At 44.2% G+C, this 13,566-nt stretch overlaps 1 protein-coding gene across 1 annotated transcript in view; it reads left to right on the top strand.

Moving 5' to 3' along the window:
- Positions 1–2,378: 2,378 nt before the first annotated feature.
- Positions 2,379–13,566, top strand: part of ptch2 (patched 2) — a 27,263-nt gene continuing 16,075 nt past the window's right edge. The window contains exons 1-4 of the mRNA XM_025052395.1: positions 2,379–3,941; positions 5,267–5,459; positions 13,154–13,343; positions 13,429–13,531. Coding sequence (XP_024908163.1) covers positions 3,795–3,941; positions 5,267–5,459; positions 13,154–13,343; positions 13,429–13,531 — 633 coding nt within the window. The 5' untranslated portion in view covers positions 2,379–3,794. The remainder of the gene's footprint in view (positions 3,942–5,266; positions 5,460–13,153; positions 13,344–13,428; positions 13,532–13,566) is intronic.

The raw sequence follows: 13,566 nt of genomic DNA, 5'->3' as shown, positions 1-13,566 counted from the left end.
TAGTCCTGCCTATAGCACATACGGAACCCTGGACGGACAGTCGGCCATGCATGCACGGTTGAACGGTTGGATGGATAGAGCCACCAGGGAGAGATGAAATGGAGGAATGGAGATAGGGGGAGGAAAAGAAAAAGGTTAAGAGGAAGAGCAGGAGAGGAGCAGCAGATGAAATCAGGGGAAAGGTGAAGGTGTTAAGAAAAGTGAGAACCTCAGATTGAGGGATTAGTGGTGAATGTGTAGAGGATGAAAGATAGAGAAAATGAGAGGCAGGATCAGTAGAAGGACAGGGACCATCAGGGACCCGGGACGTGCAGAGAAAGAGGAGGAGGAGGGTTTGGGCGAGCTGTGTTTGAAAACCAGGGCGGTGTGATGGCAGATATCTGCACAGCGCATGGTCATCTCAGACAGTTTATTTATCCAAGGCCTCCAGACCAGGCCTCGGACCTCCCTGAGTTTGTTAGGCTTGAGGGGGCCCCCTACCACACAACCCAATTCCTCACATTCCACATTAGCTCCCATTTCCAGCTGCCTGTTTCCCTCTACCACTCGACCCGACCCAACCCAGACCAGGCAGGCAAAACCGGAGTCGGTTCCAGGAGAGTGGAAGCACGGAGCAGACAGACAGTACCACCCTGGAAACACCGGCGTCATCAGGACAGATGGTGGAGTGGGTTCAGTATGCGCTGTACTGCGTATATAGGTGTATCAGTTGGTGTTCGCAGTGCGTATGTAGTACATGTGAAGTGACTTTAGTGTCTGATGACCCTGGTAATGTTGTCTAAATCAATACTTTACATTTTAGGAGAGAATATATATATATATATATATATATAGTGTATTTACTGTATAACAACACACGAGAAAATATTTGTAACTTATATATAACGACCTCTATTTGTGTACATTTATGTACATCCCAGTTCACCCTTGTATTAAAATTAATTCCGGTTTAATCCAGTTCCTCAGCAGTGTTTTGGTCCCAAGTACTTCTCTGACCGCGTCATCTAAACTGCAGTTTGTTTCTTTGTAGAAAACAGTGCTTTTAACGCCATCAATCAAATAATTTGTCAGAGCGAGACGACACTTGTCCAGATACCACTATTCCCAAAATATAAAATAATAATATTTTGCTGCTTAGCTCAGCTCTCGTATAAAGTATTGGTTACACTCAAGTAAAATGTACACGTCAACCCTCGGCCCAAACCTGCCTTCATTAGAAATAACAGAGTCTTGCACAGTTACTCAGTAATGTTACGCCACATTTTTAATGACAAATTATGACGATGACCTCACATCCTGATTCCCTTTCGTCATGCTTCATCATGTCAACACAGACGTCGGGCGTAACAAAAAAAAAGCCCTAAAGCACCTACACCTACAATCAGTGACCCCTCCCCCCTCCGCAGCCTCAGATTGGTTTACAGTTCCTCAAAGACCCTCAGATTATAGCAGCATCCGCTGGACAAATGTTCCACGGGTCTGTGTTCAGGCAGGGAATGACGCTGTAATCTGGTAAAGTGTTTGTTCTTCACCCCCATTCTGTCATGAGTGGGGCCAATGAGGGCTTACATTAGCAAACCACCAAGGCACAAGACACCAAAGGACAAGTCTTTCTTTGGTGATTAGAAAACAATGTGAGGGTGAGAACTTTCTTCCTTTTTTTTCCTTCCTTCGTTCCTTCCGTCCAGACATCATTCTCTGCTTAAACCAGTCTCTGAACTCATGAAATCATGCATGTCAAGTTGTGGACGTTTTCCAAAACTTCTCCTCAGAGATAGGAGTGTCGCACCCGAGCCGACGGCTCTGAGGTGACAATAAAAAATGTGCTCATGTGAAAAAGCTCCCCGTGATCTATGAACGGTGATTTTACAGGATCAGGAGGTTGAAGAATTTTCCAAGGTGGACAGAAACTTGTTAACCTACTTTTAGAAGCTTTTGGCCACTGGAGGTGAGGTTACAGCTGTCGGTGCTAAAAAGCCTATATGGACACACACACACACACACACACACACTCGCATAGTTAGCATTGCTATTCTCGCTGGGATTCGACATTAACTTCCATTCGTGTGAACAAAAAGCCACACAATCATTCCGATATAAAATAAATTGTCATAAATATGTTTATATTGTCATGTAGACAAATTTATACGGGTCAGAGATTTCTACTTCCTGTGTTTTATAGAGACACTAAATTCTACTTCCTGTTTTTTTAATTAAGATTTATTAGATAATGGTCGTGCAGTATTCTTTAAATGTATTTTTCTAACATAACATACTTTAAATTGGTTAATTTAACTAAATATTAAATGAAGCTGACATGTGGGAACAATGTGCATGGAATCATGTTAATTAATGCATTTTATCACGGAAGAATCTGGTCGTTTTTCAAACTAAAACACTGAAAATCAATTAAATGCATTTTTGTTTTTCTTTGAATGACCCACAGCCAGGTACCGATCTAGGGCCCAGTGGTTGGGGGGCACGGAATTTGCACAAAATTGAAAACATTAGGATAAATTTGTTGATATTGAACTAGATTTTTTTCCCCACACTCTCTAATCTCTAATCTCTAATCTCTAATTTAATGATCATCAGGATCTGTGACAAACGTAGGTGTGGTCAGTTTAGAACGGTAGTTAACCTTGGACCTGAGTACCTGGACAAGACACACACAGAAAGAAAGTGGGATCAAACATGTGACCTTCTTCCTGTAAGGCAAGAGTGCTAACCACTCTTCCACTATGCGGCAATAAAAATGACACCTCTTATTAACTTCACTGTGACTTTATTTTCAAAAAGGTTTCCAGAACCTCGTCAGAGTCAGAAATCTCAAACATGAGAGATGTGTGATCCTCTCCTAAAGAAAAAAACTCAGATGTGTTTACATTCTTGAATAAAAAGCTGTGTTTTTTTTCTTTTTCTTTTTCTTTCAGTGATTACAGTCTGTTGATGAGACGGTGGAGCTGTAAAGCGGTGTGCGTGCCTGTCGCTGTGATATCAATCGATGGCATGTGCGATTTCCCGGCCGCTGGGAATAATGTTCACAGTGAGAGCAAGTGAGGCGCACAGGGCAGGCTACAGGCTGCAGACTACAGGCTCTGTGCATGCGTGCGTGCGTGCGCCCGTGCGCGCGTCGTGCAGAGTTTATTGAAAGAGTTCCTCTCTCTCCCTCCGTTCCTCCTCCCCTCTCTTTCCTCCCCCTCCTCCCCGTCCTCCTCCCCCTCCTGCTCTCCCTCCCTGCAGCCCAGGCAGCAGCAGCCTGGGTGGTCCCCCTCTCTCTCCACTTTGGTGAGCTGTTGCTTAGCAGCTAATAATAGGCGATGTTTGCAAAGTAATTTGCCTCTTCCTTGGCCAATGGGAGCCGCAGCACTTTTCCATCAAACCTCCCTTTTCAGGATTTGCAGAGAGGCGAACTTCTCCAAATGTTACCGCTGCAGGATCAGAGTTAGACTTGACACGGACGCCTCAGACGTAGGCTACTACTACTACTACTACTACTACAACTACTACTACTACAAGTACAACTACCACCACTACTCCTCGCTGAGACGTCGTTTCATGAACTGTCGGGACGAATGAAGACTGAAGGATTTTTACGGATTTCGGCGCATAATGTTGGGATGGAGTTTCGAGACTCGTTTGGCTCCAGGGAAGACTAGAAACCCTTCTCCGGACTTGTCGCCGGCGCTCCTGGATGCGCTCCTCTTCTATGTTGGATTATTATCGCCTTTGTTACTAAACTCTCACCGATTCTCAGCCGCTTTTCTCCGCGCACAGCTCACCCTCTTTGGACCATGGCCTCGGATCACGGGGTCCCAGGGGCCGGCGTCTATGGAGATTTACCCCCGAGTTATGCGCGCTCCCAGCCGTCTGCGGACTCAGATCTGCTCCGCAGACCCAGCTACTGCAACGCCGCGTTCGCACTTAAACAGATCTCAGAGGTGATGGTTGAAAACGCTCGCAGATCTTCCATTGAGTAGACAGAAATGTGAATGAAACGTCTGCTTCGGCTGATGCTGGTTTTTGTTACTTTGCAATCGCGTAAATTTGAGAGCGCATGTGGGGAACATAGGCAAACAGAGGCTGCTGGGTTACAGCGGGGTCTGGGCTGTTCCTCCCGAGACCACCGGAGCTTGCAGGGAGGAAAGACCAAAAAGTATAACAGAAGTAAATTCAGTCTACGCTCAAACAAACCCTGTCTTCAGGATCTTACAAATCATAAGTAAAGTTTCAAACCGCACGATCTTTAAACAAAACCATTAGATCTTTAAAGTCTAGTGTCATTTCGACACTATTTTCACTCCAAAGTTGACTTTTCATTTATGATTTCTTTAACTAAAGCCAGAACCGAGTGAACCAGATATGTGTTTTGTTTCCGTGTCCCTGTGTGGTGCAGTGTAGGCAGCAGAGAGAGCGCACTGGCCCCGGGTCTGTTTGGAAATGCGGTGGGTCCTGTAAAGGAATTCACTGATTGAGTTTGATCTGACAAAGCATCTTTGGACCGCCCGGATGCTTGGACGTGTTTCAGCTCTGCTGAGAGAAACCACAACACCAGTGCAATGCTCTCACTGCAGCAGTGACACTTGCAACACTCAGCCACTGAGTTGTGGAACATTTTTTTCCATATACTTTAAAGTAACATAAGACTAAAAAACTAAGTTAGATGAGACTAAAAATGTCAAAACATTTTTAAAAGTTAGTACGAACATCATACTTTTATTGCAAGCGTATGCTCAGTTCTAACTGTACACAAATGTCTCAGTAAGACCTGATCTTACATAAGTAGTAGTTTATTTTTACATGTCGTTCCTTATGTTAAAATACAAAGCAATAGTTTGAATGGTTGGTGCTTTAACTTTGTTATGTTTCCAAATGGCTTTCTCTCTTCAGATATTTTAAAACTATTGTACAAACCATCGCTGGTCGAGGCATTTATTTAGAATCCATCAGATTTCAATTTTACTTGTACAGATAGTTGCTGTACGCCTGAGGCTTGAATAATGTGACATATGAGGTGTCATGGCTGATACTTTGCTAAATCAGTGGTGGATTCAGGTGCAAAATATCTGGCTTCATATACAGAACGTTGAAAACGTGTCAGTAAATTATGTGGTTAGACAGTAATCAGTGAAAATGTTTGTAATTTGAAAAAGCATTTTGTGTTTTGAATGGAAGCTATTGATTAGATGTATAATTTGACAGCCATTATAGAAAATAATGATGATGATAATTATAATGTCCTTTTATCACCTTTCCTCACATACAGGGTAAGGCGGTAGGTCAAAAAGCTCCTCTCTGGATCCGAGCGAGGTTCCAGGCCCTCATGTTCACGCTGGGCTGCCACATCCAGAGACACTGTGGAAAGGTTCTCTTTATTGGACTCTTAGTATTTGGGGCTCTGTCTGTGGGACTCCGAGTCGCCGCCATCGAAACCGACATCGAAAAGCTGTGGGTGGAAGGTGAGTTTCAATGATCGTTGTTTTGACAAGGCACGTTTGAGAGGTTTGTCTGAAGCAGCAACACGGGGGTTATTAGTGGTTTCATCAGTGTTTTATTATGAGACAGTTTTTACCCTGGAGGGAGCAAAAACATCTCTGTGTGAGGTTATTCGTTGGCTCAGAACTAGATTTGTTTTGATTAATTTACTTGGAGTTTTAATCACACTAGTTGTAGGTTAGAAATGTTGGACGATGTTAGCGTCATCGCAGTGCCATGGGTGGGCACTAGGTGTTCACCGGGGGAGTGCTTGTCAGGCTGAGATCACAATTAGCACGGTAACAGAGGTTGAGATTCTGGGGGGGAGTTTGTTATTGTTTTTATTCTCAATTTGTGGCTGATTTGAGGGTAAAGTCACAAAAAAACACAGCTGAAAGCCAAGTCAGTCCTTGACTTCTTCATTCACCTTTTAACTCCCTATCGTTTGCTCATGTCTGTTCGTTTCTTAATAAGTCACAGCTCTTCCCAGAAACCCAAACACTTCTCTGTCAGCCACATTCCTGTGTCAGACAGACACAAAATATCTAGTGTTTTCTTTACGAGGAGCGCCGTGTTTGTGACCGTCTTTCACTTCCCTACAACGGCACATTTCTCAGTCTGAGTTATCTGTGCATTTTCAGAAGCAGGAGCAGCTTTATTTGGTTTTTCACACTGGCCAAATTCCTTTTAAACCCCCAGGCTTTCAGTGCTGGGGCTGATCCCCGCAGCAGATGGACTGTGTGAATGGTTAGCCATCTTTGAGGGCTCTGACCCCTCCCCCCTCAGCTCCCTGTGTGGTCCCTAACAATTCTTGGATTCCATTCAACAAGAGGCAAGCAGGCAGGCAAGCAAGCAGGCACCACCTCCTCAGAGCCCCCCCTCCCTGCCCCCTCCCACCCTCTTTCTCCTCCTCCTCCCTTCTCCTTGTCCTCACAAGAAGAGAAAATATAAGTGCATGCAGCTGAAGTTTACCCACCTGTTTTGCACACTCTAAAAGCGCCGCAGCAGTTGGTGAATATAAACAGACTCTATAGGGTTTTAAAGCCCACCATGTCACTGGAGGACAGAGCACAGGCAGCTCCCCCAGGAGCAGAGGAGCGGAGGCTTTGGAGCAACCAGACACTGTTCATGTGTTAGCAGGCCACGCACCAAGACTTTCAAATGTTCCACTGAAAGGCAGAATTGAGAGCGCAACCTCGAATTATGGTGTCAATGAAATTAATAACCTCAGTTTTGAATAATAAAAAAAAATAAATCCCCGTATTTTATTACAGAACAAGTGTTTCCACTTTGTCCAGGCTGTTTTTTGTTTGGCTTCACTCTAGTCGGTGTAAAGGATCAGGATTGCCTCTCGAGCTAATTGGCGTAGTCGTCTTTTAAAGGAGATGTTTAGATGTTTGTGTGCCAGTTGTTTTGCCGTTGGATTGTGAGCGAGTCCAACCCGTGGAGCTGAAAAGAATTGCTGTCTCTTTAAGAGGCTGTGGCCGTGTTTCTAAAGTTTCTGCCTGCCTTGTTTCCACCAATAGCCCATTGACAAAGCTGCGAGGGCCTCAATGGAGAGTAAAGTGGTTCAGTAACAAGGAGAGGTTAGCTCTCCCTCTTTCTCCCTCTCTCTCTCTCTCCCCTTCTGTCCTTCACTCACTCTCCCACATAGAGAACAGCGCACACACAAGTACCGAGCCATATCACCCCGAACACTGCACAATTCAGACGAGGAAGCAAGTTAAATGAGGAAATGAGATCCTTCTGTCTAAGTTTTTCCACCTGTATCCCAGTTTATTCATCATAAGCTAGCTGTGAATTGACACCCTATGTGTTAACGCTCTGACAGTGTGTGGTTTCCCTGTGTGTTTGTGTTGTGTGTATATATAAAGAGCATGTGCCCCAGATCGTATATTTATCATTTTCAGCTGTCTCCACGGTATTCACACATACACTTGTCATTTTTGACACCTTTGGCGTGCTCAGTTTGCCCAGTCGTTTGTCTTACCGACCATACCCCGTGTTTGTGTGTGTGTCAAGCTAACAGCATGTTTTTTAATTGCAGTTTAATTGCACTGAGGGTCAGGGATAGTGTGACAAAAACTGCATTCACGTTCTTATAGTGACTGATATGCATTTATTTATTCTTCTTTATTCCCTTCTTTAAGAACAATTGTCTAAACACTCGTCTGTTTTACACAAGGATTTAAAACTAAAATGTTAAAAGGGTTAAATGCACTATTGAGAGCTCACACCTGCATAGGTGTGAATAGAAGCCAGGGTATCAGGGTGTTTAGTCTGTCAGGGGGATTAAGGTTCATTTTTGGCTTACTGCACAGTCACCTCAGACAGACTTCAGCCATCAAACTGTCTTAAATTACACCAGATTGTCTTTTCAAGTTTTTACAGAATATCGCAGATAGAGTGGGATACTCACCCACATAACTTCAGCTTATCTTTTTGTCATTGGAAAGTGTTCTTTCCTGAATTTTTGTTCACTGCTGTAAATGTTTATGCTTGTTTACTCTGCCCCCCTCTGAGAGTGTAAAAGATGGTGTGAGCTGAGCTAGGTGTGACTCAGTCTGTTGTGTCCACAGAAAAGGGAGAAAGGTTGTAAAAAAAAGAAGGGCAGGAAAAAGAAGTAGAGTGGAAGGAGGATGCACCGAGGTGTTGGGGGTTGGAGCAGGAAAAGGGTTTATGGCTAGCTGACACTTTGTTGCTTGTTTTTGGCCGTCTCACTTTAACACACCTCAAATGTGAGCTGTGTCATCATAACGGCCCCTGGGAGACGCTGTAGCACAAATCGATCAGTGTTTCCTCCAAAACAAAGACCAATTTCAGCTTGAGAAAAAAAAAAGAGGAAATAAATGACCTCCATGTCAGAGCGGTGGTGTTTACTCCAACTAAGCTCATCCTTCTTGCTGGAGTTTGGGTGAGGTGTGACAGACGTGTACACAGACTCAAGCTGTCCAAACACCAGTGCAGGAGAAGGGGAAGCTCCTTTCCAAATGCACCAGTAGGAGAACAGGAGAGAGGGGGTTACCATTCACACCTGTGGTCCTGTAAAGCTGTTATAGAGTGGAACTACATGTTTAGCTGATACAGATGTGGAGATTCATCACTGGAGGAGAGCAACCTGACGAAAAAAAAAAAAAAAAGAAAACGCCTTCAGAGTTTGCGTAAATGAGCGAACGCACACGTGGGTATTTCAATGTTTGGAGCAGTTTCTCCAAACAACCCTCCGAGCGGCGCAGCAGGTAAATGCCATAATTCATCAGAGTGCACACAGCGTCCCAGTTCAGACACAGAAAGGGTGCTCTATGAGGCATTATTGGAGGTGAATAGTGCGCGGTGGTGCCTCCAGCTAGATAAATAAACTCCCCGCGCTCAGGGCCCAGGACCTCACTGGTAGAGAGAACAAACAAGACCAGAGTCAACCTGGGTCACTTCTAAATGTTTATTTCACCCCCACCCTCTTTACCCCTACCCCACCTCCACCCCTCAGTCCATTCCATCTCTTTCTCGGCACCCCCCCGCCTTCTGCCCCCCCACTAACAAACACTCTTCAACAGTCAGATTGGGACCACCCCCCAATAAATAAACACACATTGAGCTGCTATAGATACATGTGCAAATGACAGACACATGGGCTCCACTTCCAAGACACTGGAAATGTGCAGACTGTTCTCTCTGTTGTAAAATAAAAACAAAATTTCAACATATGGCCTGGGCGTCCACCGAGCCACATTTACAATGTGAACGTACAGTTGTTCCAGTGCCAGCGTCTAAGAAAAGAACGCTTGTCTGCACTCTTTGCAAGAGTTGCTGAATGCGATATGCTGAAAGCAGCGCAGTCGAAAGCGGGATAAAACTCCATCAATATAGTGTGGCAGTTCTTTTTCTCCACACTGAAGAGCGACCTTTGTCTTTGGTCCATGTGAAATAAAGCGACACCAGTCACCTTAGAGTTTGGACCATTTGCTTCTGTCTTCACACCGTGAAAGTATAAAAAAGTAAAAAAAAAAAAAGAAGAGAGAGAGAGAGAAACTGAACATTTTCTTGGTACTTGGGAGGTGGAAGAAAAAGAAATGGTTCTTGGGCTCAATAAATTCATTTCTGGTGTGAATGAGACCAGCAACGTGGAAAAATTTTGCCTTTCAGGCGGGGATGAATGTATGTTTCAACCACACATTAAGCAGTATTAGCGGTCAGTGGAGTGTCTAATGTGACTATTTTTCACAGTGGCCAACACTGCCCATGATTAGCATAATTAGCAGAGGCAAGCCTATACATATGGAAATAGAAAGTGCCTAAATGCCAACCCTGGTGTAAATTTATGTGTGGTGGCTAACACCACTGGCACATCTGAATAGAATGTAAATGCAACTGATTTTGATGTTGTTTTTCACTGTTTTTCATACTATTTATTTTTAGGTTTGATATCAGGTTGGTGGCTTTCTGCAGTTGAGTTCAAAGCTGTATTAAGATTTGTTTTTAGGCATTTACGGTGTCATTAAGGATTAATGAACTCGATACAGTGTGCATATGCCCCCGTTAACCTCTGAACCCACACACAGAAACATTGCATTTCTATAGGTGAGATAGCCAAGTGCCAGCTTGTCATCAGTTCTCCCGGCCTTTCCCTCCCACAGCCAGCTCTGGCATTGTTTTACAGGCTGGGAAACTTTGGGTCTATTTGCTTTCGTTGTTTAGAAAAAAAAACCTTCCCTTTATTTGATTCTGCTGTTTGTTGGGAAACATGTAAAAGAAGTTGACAAAAGAGTCTGCGTTCAGTCAGTAGCTGCTACACTGAACGATTGTATGGTGGTGGTGGTGGGGGGGGGCAGTCCATCTGCTGGGGGTGCTGGTCGGGGATGCCATAGGAGTGTGCAGGAGGATGAGGATCCAAAAGTGGGGCACACTCCTGATTCTGGTGGGTCTGGTTAGAGTCGGGTGTTGTCGTGCTGGGACTGAATTTAAAAGGGAAGTGATTGCGTGTAGCTAACTTAAACATTCTTCCTAACATTACCTGTGTTAGGCTCATTTTCAAAGCACTGTTGAGCAGGTAGCAGCATACATGTCACTTAAAGCCATCTTCTTCTTGGGTCTTCCTCTCCAACAGCATGGGGCCTTTCAGAGGGCCCCTAATCCAGCTAATCTACCACACTGAACCAAGAAGGTGGCTTGGTCTGTCCTGGAACTGGGACTAGCGCTTGTAACCTAACAAGATGTAGTAGTGAAATAGAATAGAATAGAATAGAATAGAATAGAATAGAAATGTTGTGTTTTACAGTGGTTCTGGCTGTAACCTTAGCTCCAGGTGTGAGAAACCGCACATATTTCTCTTTATTTTAGTATTCTGGCGGTCTGGCCTCTGGTAATGAAAAGGGTCAGGTGTGTAGGAAATGACTGTTAACGGAGACAGGGTCCAGTGTTTGCCCCGGCGAACACATACACATGCATGCCAATATTATATTTATACACGCACAGCCATGAAACTGTGTCCAGGCTTCTTATGACATTTTTGCTTGCTTTTCACATTTTCTGTGTTGTAACATTTTTTTAATGTGCTTTCAGTGGCACAGGTAGAACACAACTGTTCAACAGAGTCTTGTTGTTTGCTAAAAACTGTAAGACAGTGGTTTGGTTTCTCAAAAACTTCTGGGGGGAAAAACTGTAGCTGTCATTTCAGCAAGATGTAATTTATTTTTTCCATTTTTTGATCATGTTGCCAGACATGGAATATTTCATGTTTCAAAATTGCTCATGTAATAAAATTACCAGCCGCCGGGTGTTAAAGCTGCACACTCAAAGGCGCTTTCTTCCAAGGGTGGGAAAATTTCCGGGAACTGTCTCTTTAAGGCTGTGTGGAGCCCAGAGTGTCGGGAGTGAGTGGGGGGGTGGGGTGGTGAAACACAGTGACAAAAAGAAAAAAAAAGTTGAAAATAAGAAAAAAAGGAGGAAAAGGAGAAAGGGAACGAGGAAATAGGAAGAAAAAAGTTGAATAGGAGATTCCTCCTAGAGACTGTTGAGCTGAGAGCAGCTTAAATGATCAGAGTGGTTGCGACGCCTAAAGTTGGGTGGTTAGGGCCGGACTGGGGGTTGAGGAGAGAAGGCGAGAAAGAGGCAGAGAGAAGAGAGAAGAGAGAAGAGGACTGGCTGCCTGGGTGGTCCAGATGGGAGGAACGAGACACAAATAGCTATAATTTACTTCAGGAGGCCTGTAATTACAGAGCCAGAGTCTCTCCGAGCCACCCAGTTCCTGTTGGGATCAAAACCCCATGCTGCCGAGGTTAACATACGAAATGTCAAAAAAGGTTTAACAGATGTCAAAGAGGTCTAAGAACGGAAAGCATTCCATTTTGTAGTAACTGTTATTGATAAGAAAGCTGCGGAGTTGTGAAAACCCGATTGTTCTGACGTCAAGCCAGTGTTTACTACACTGTCGTTGTTGTTACTGTCCTACAATAAGGGCTCCATAAACACTTCCTGCGTTAACGTTTTAATTATTTTCAGACCAGATGAACCAGAAACACGCAACAAGAAGACATCTAATTTTGGGTGTTTTTTCTTCTTCTCGGATTCCAAAAAAAGAGGTCAACAACTGCAAATAAACAACGTGACCTAATATTCCCAAGCTCCTGTGTTCGTAATTAAAGCCTTGAAAGTGAAGCCTCGGTAATATTGGAGTGTGTCTTCGAGGCCCAGGGTTCTAACTTGATCTCACACTTTTAAGGCGTGCAGGCTGAATAGTTTGTTTTTACTTTTCTCCCCATCAATTAAAGGAGCCAGCTCCAGGCTGGGGGAGGTGCAGGGAGCGTGACGGGAAAGAGAAAGAAAGAGGGACAGAGACGGGAGCTGTAGACAGTCATAGTGGAAATAGCAAAGGAGTAGATACTATAAAGAGACGGAGCCAGGTTGGGTTACGGCACAATGAAAGCGAGTAAAAGAGTGACGAGAGGTAGAATTAAGAAGGAGGTAGGCTTTGTTTCCAAATAACCTCACTCCCTGCCTCTCTTTTTTCTCTTGCTGGGGTTGTCATGTAGAGGGGCAGCAAGAGGGGCAGACGGGTCCTCTGTGATCCAGCGCGGCATGTTTCATGTACACTTGGCACAGGCACAGATCCCCCCGGCTGGCAAACCCTTTTCAGGGCAACCTTCTGTAATTAGGGGGCTGCAGTCTACAACACAGCACAACATAGTTCCCATTCTGAGATTTGTCATTTGTCTTTCTTTCAGCACTTCTGACAGTCAGATATTTTCATCCTCGTATGTACTTTTTTACTCTCCTCTCCTCTTCTTTTCTCGTCTCTTTTCCATGTTTTTGCCTATACGTATCTGTTTCCCTGGGCAGAACACTAGAGGGGTTTTCAGGGCATCAGGAGAGTGTTTTTTTAAGGGCACATCTGGTTCACAGAATGAGCCAATGAGAAGCTGTATTACTCATTTCTCTTGGCCAGATGCTGGCTCGTGTGAAGTGCCTTCAAAACCAACACTGGTGAAGGCCAAGGGCGTTGGTCGATATATGTGTGTGTTCTTGTGGAACTGTATGCCTATAATGTACAGTATGTTCATAAGAGTCTTTTTGTGTGATCCCAGTGTGTGTTTAGGTAGATTAAAGCACTGTCATTTCCTCTGTCTGTCAACTGGAATTTAAATTTGAGCCCGTTCTGGCCTTTTTGTGTTTTTCTTCTTAGCTGGCAGTCGAGTGACGACGGAGCTCCGTTACACCAGAGAGAAGCAAGGAGAGGAGTCAGTGTTTACCTCACAGATGCTCATCCAGACCCCCAAAGAAGAGGGCACCAATATTCTCACCCAGGAGGCTTTGCTGGTTCACTTGGAAGCTGCTCTCTCTGCCAGCAAGGTCCACGTGTCACTCTTTGGAAAGTGAGTAGCGTCCTCTCTCAAGTAATATCACGGAATAAGAGTTTTGGATTTATTGTAAATATATATATATATTTTCTTTTTACAGGTCATGGGATCTAAATAAAATTTGCTACAAATCAGGAGTGCCTGTTATAGAAAATGTCATGATCGAAAGGGTGAGTTGGAAAACAGATTTTTTTTATCCCTGTGCTTGTCACAAATTAATTTTTTTAAAGTTTAATTG

Source organism: Cynoglossus semilaevis, chromosome 20, assembly GCF_000523025.1.
Source record: "Cynoglossus semilaevis isolate Cse_v1.0 chromosome 20, Cse_v1.0, whole genome shotgun sequence".
In the NCBI taxonomy this organism is placed as follows: domain Eukaryota; kingdom Metazoa; phylum Chordata; class Actinopteri; order Pleuronectiformes; family Cynoglossidae; genus Cynoglossus; species Cynoglossus semilaevis.
This window is presented reverse-complemented; position numbering and strand designations above follow the sequence as displayed.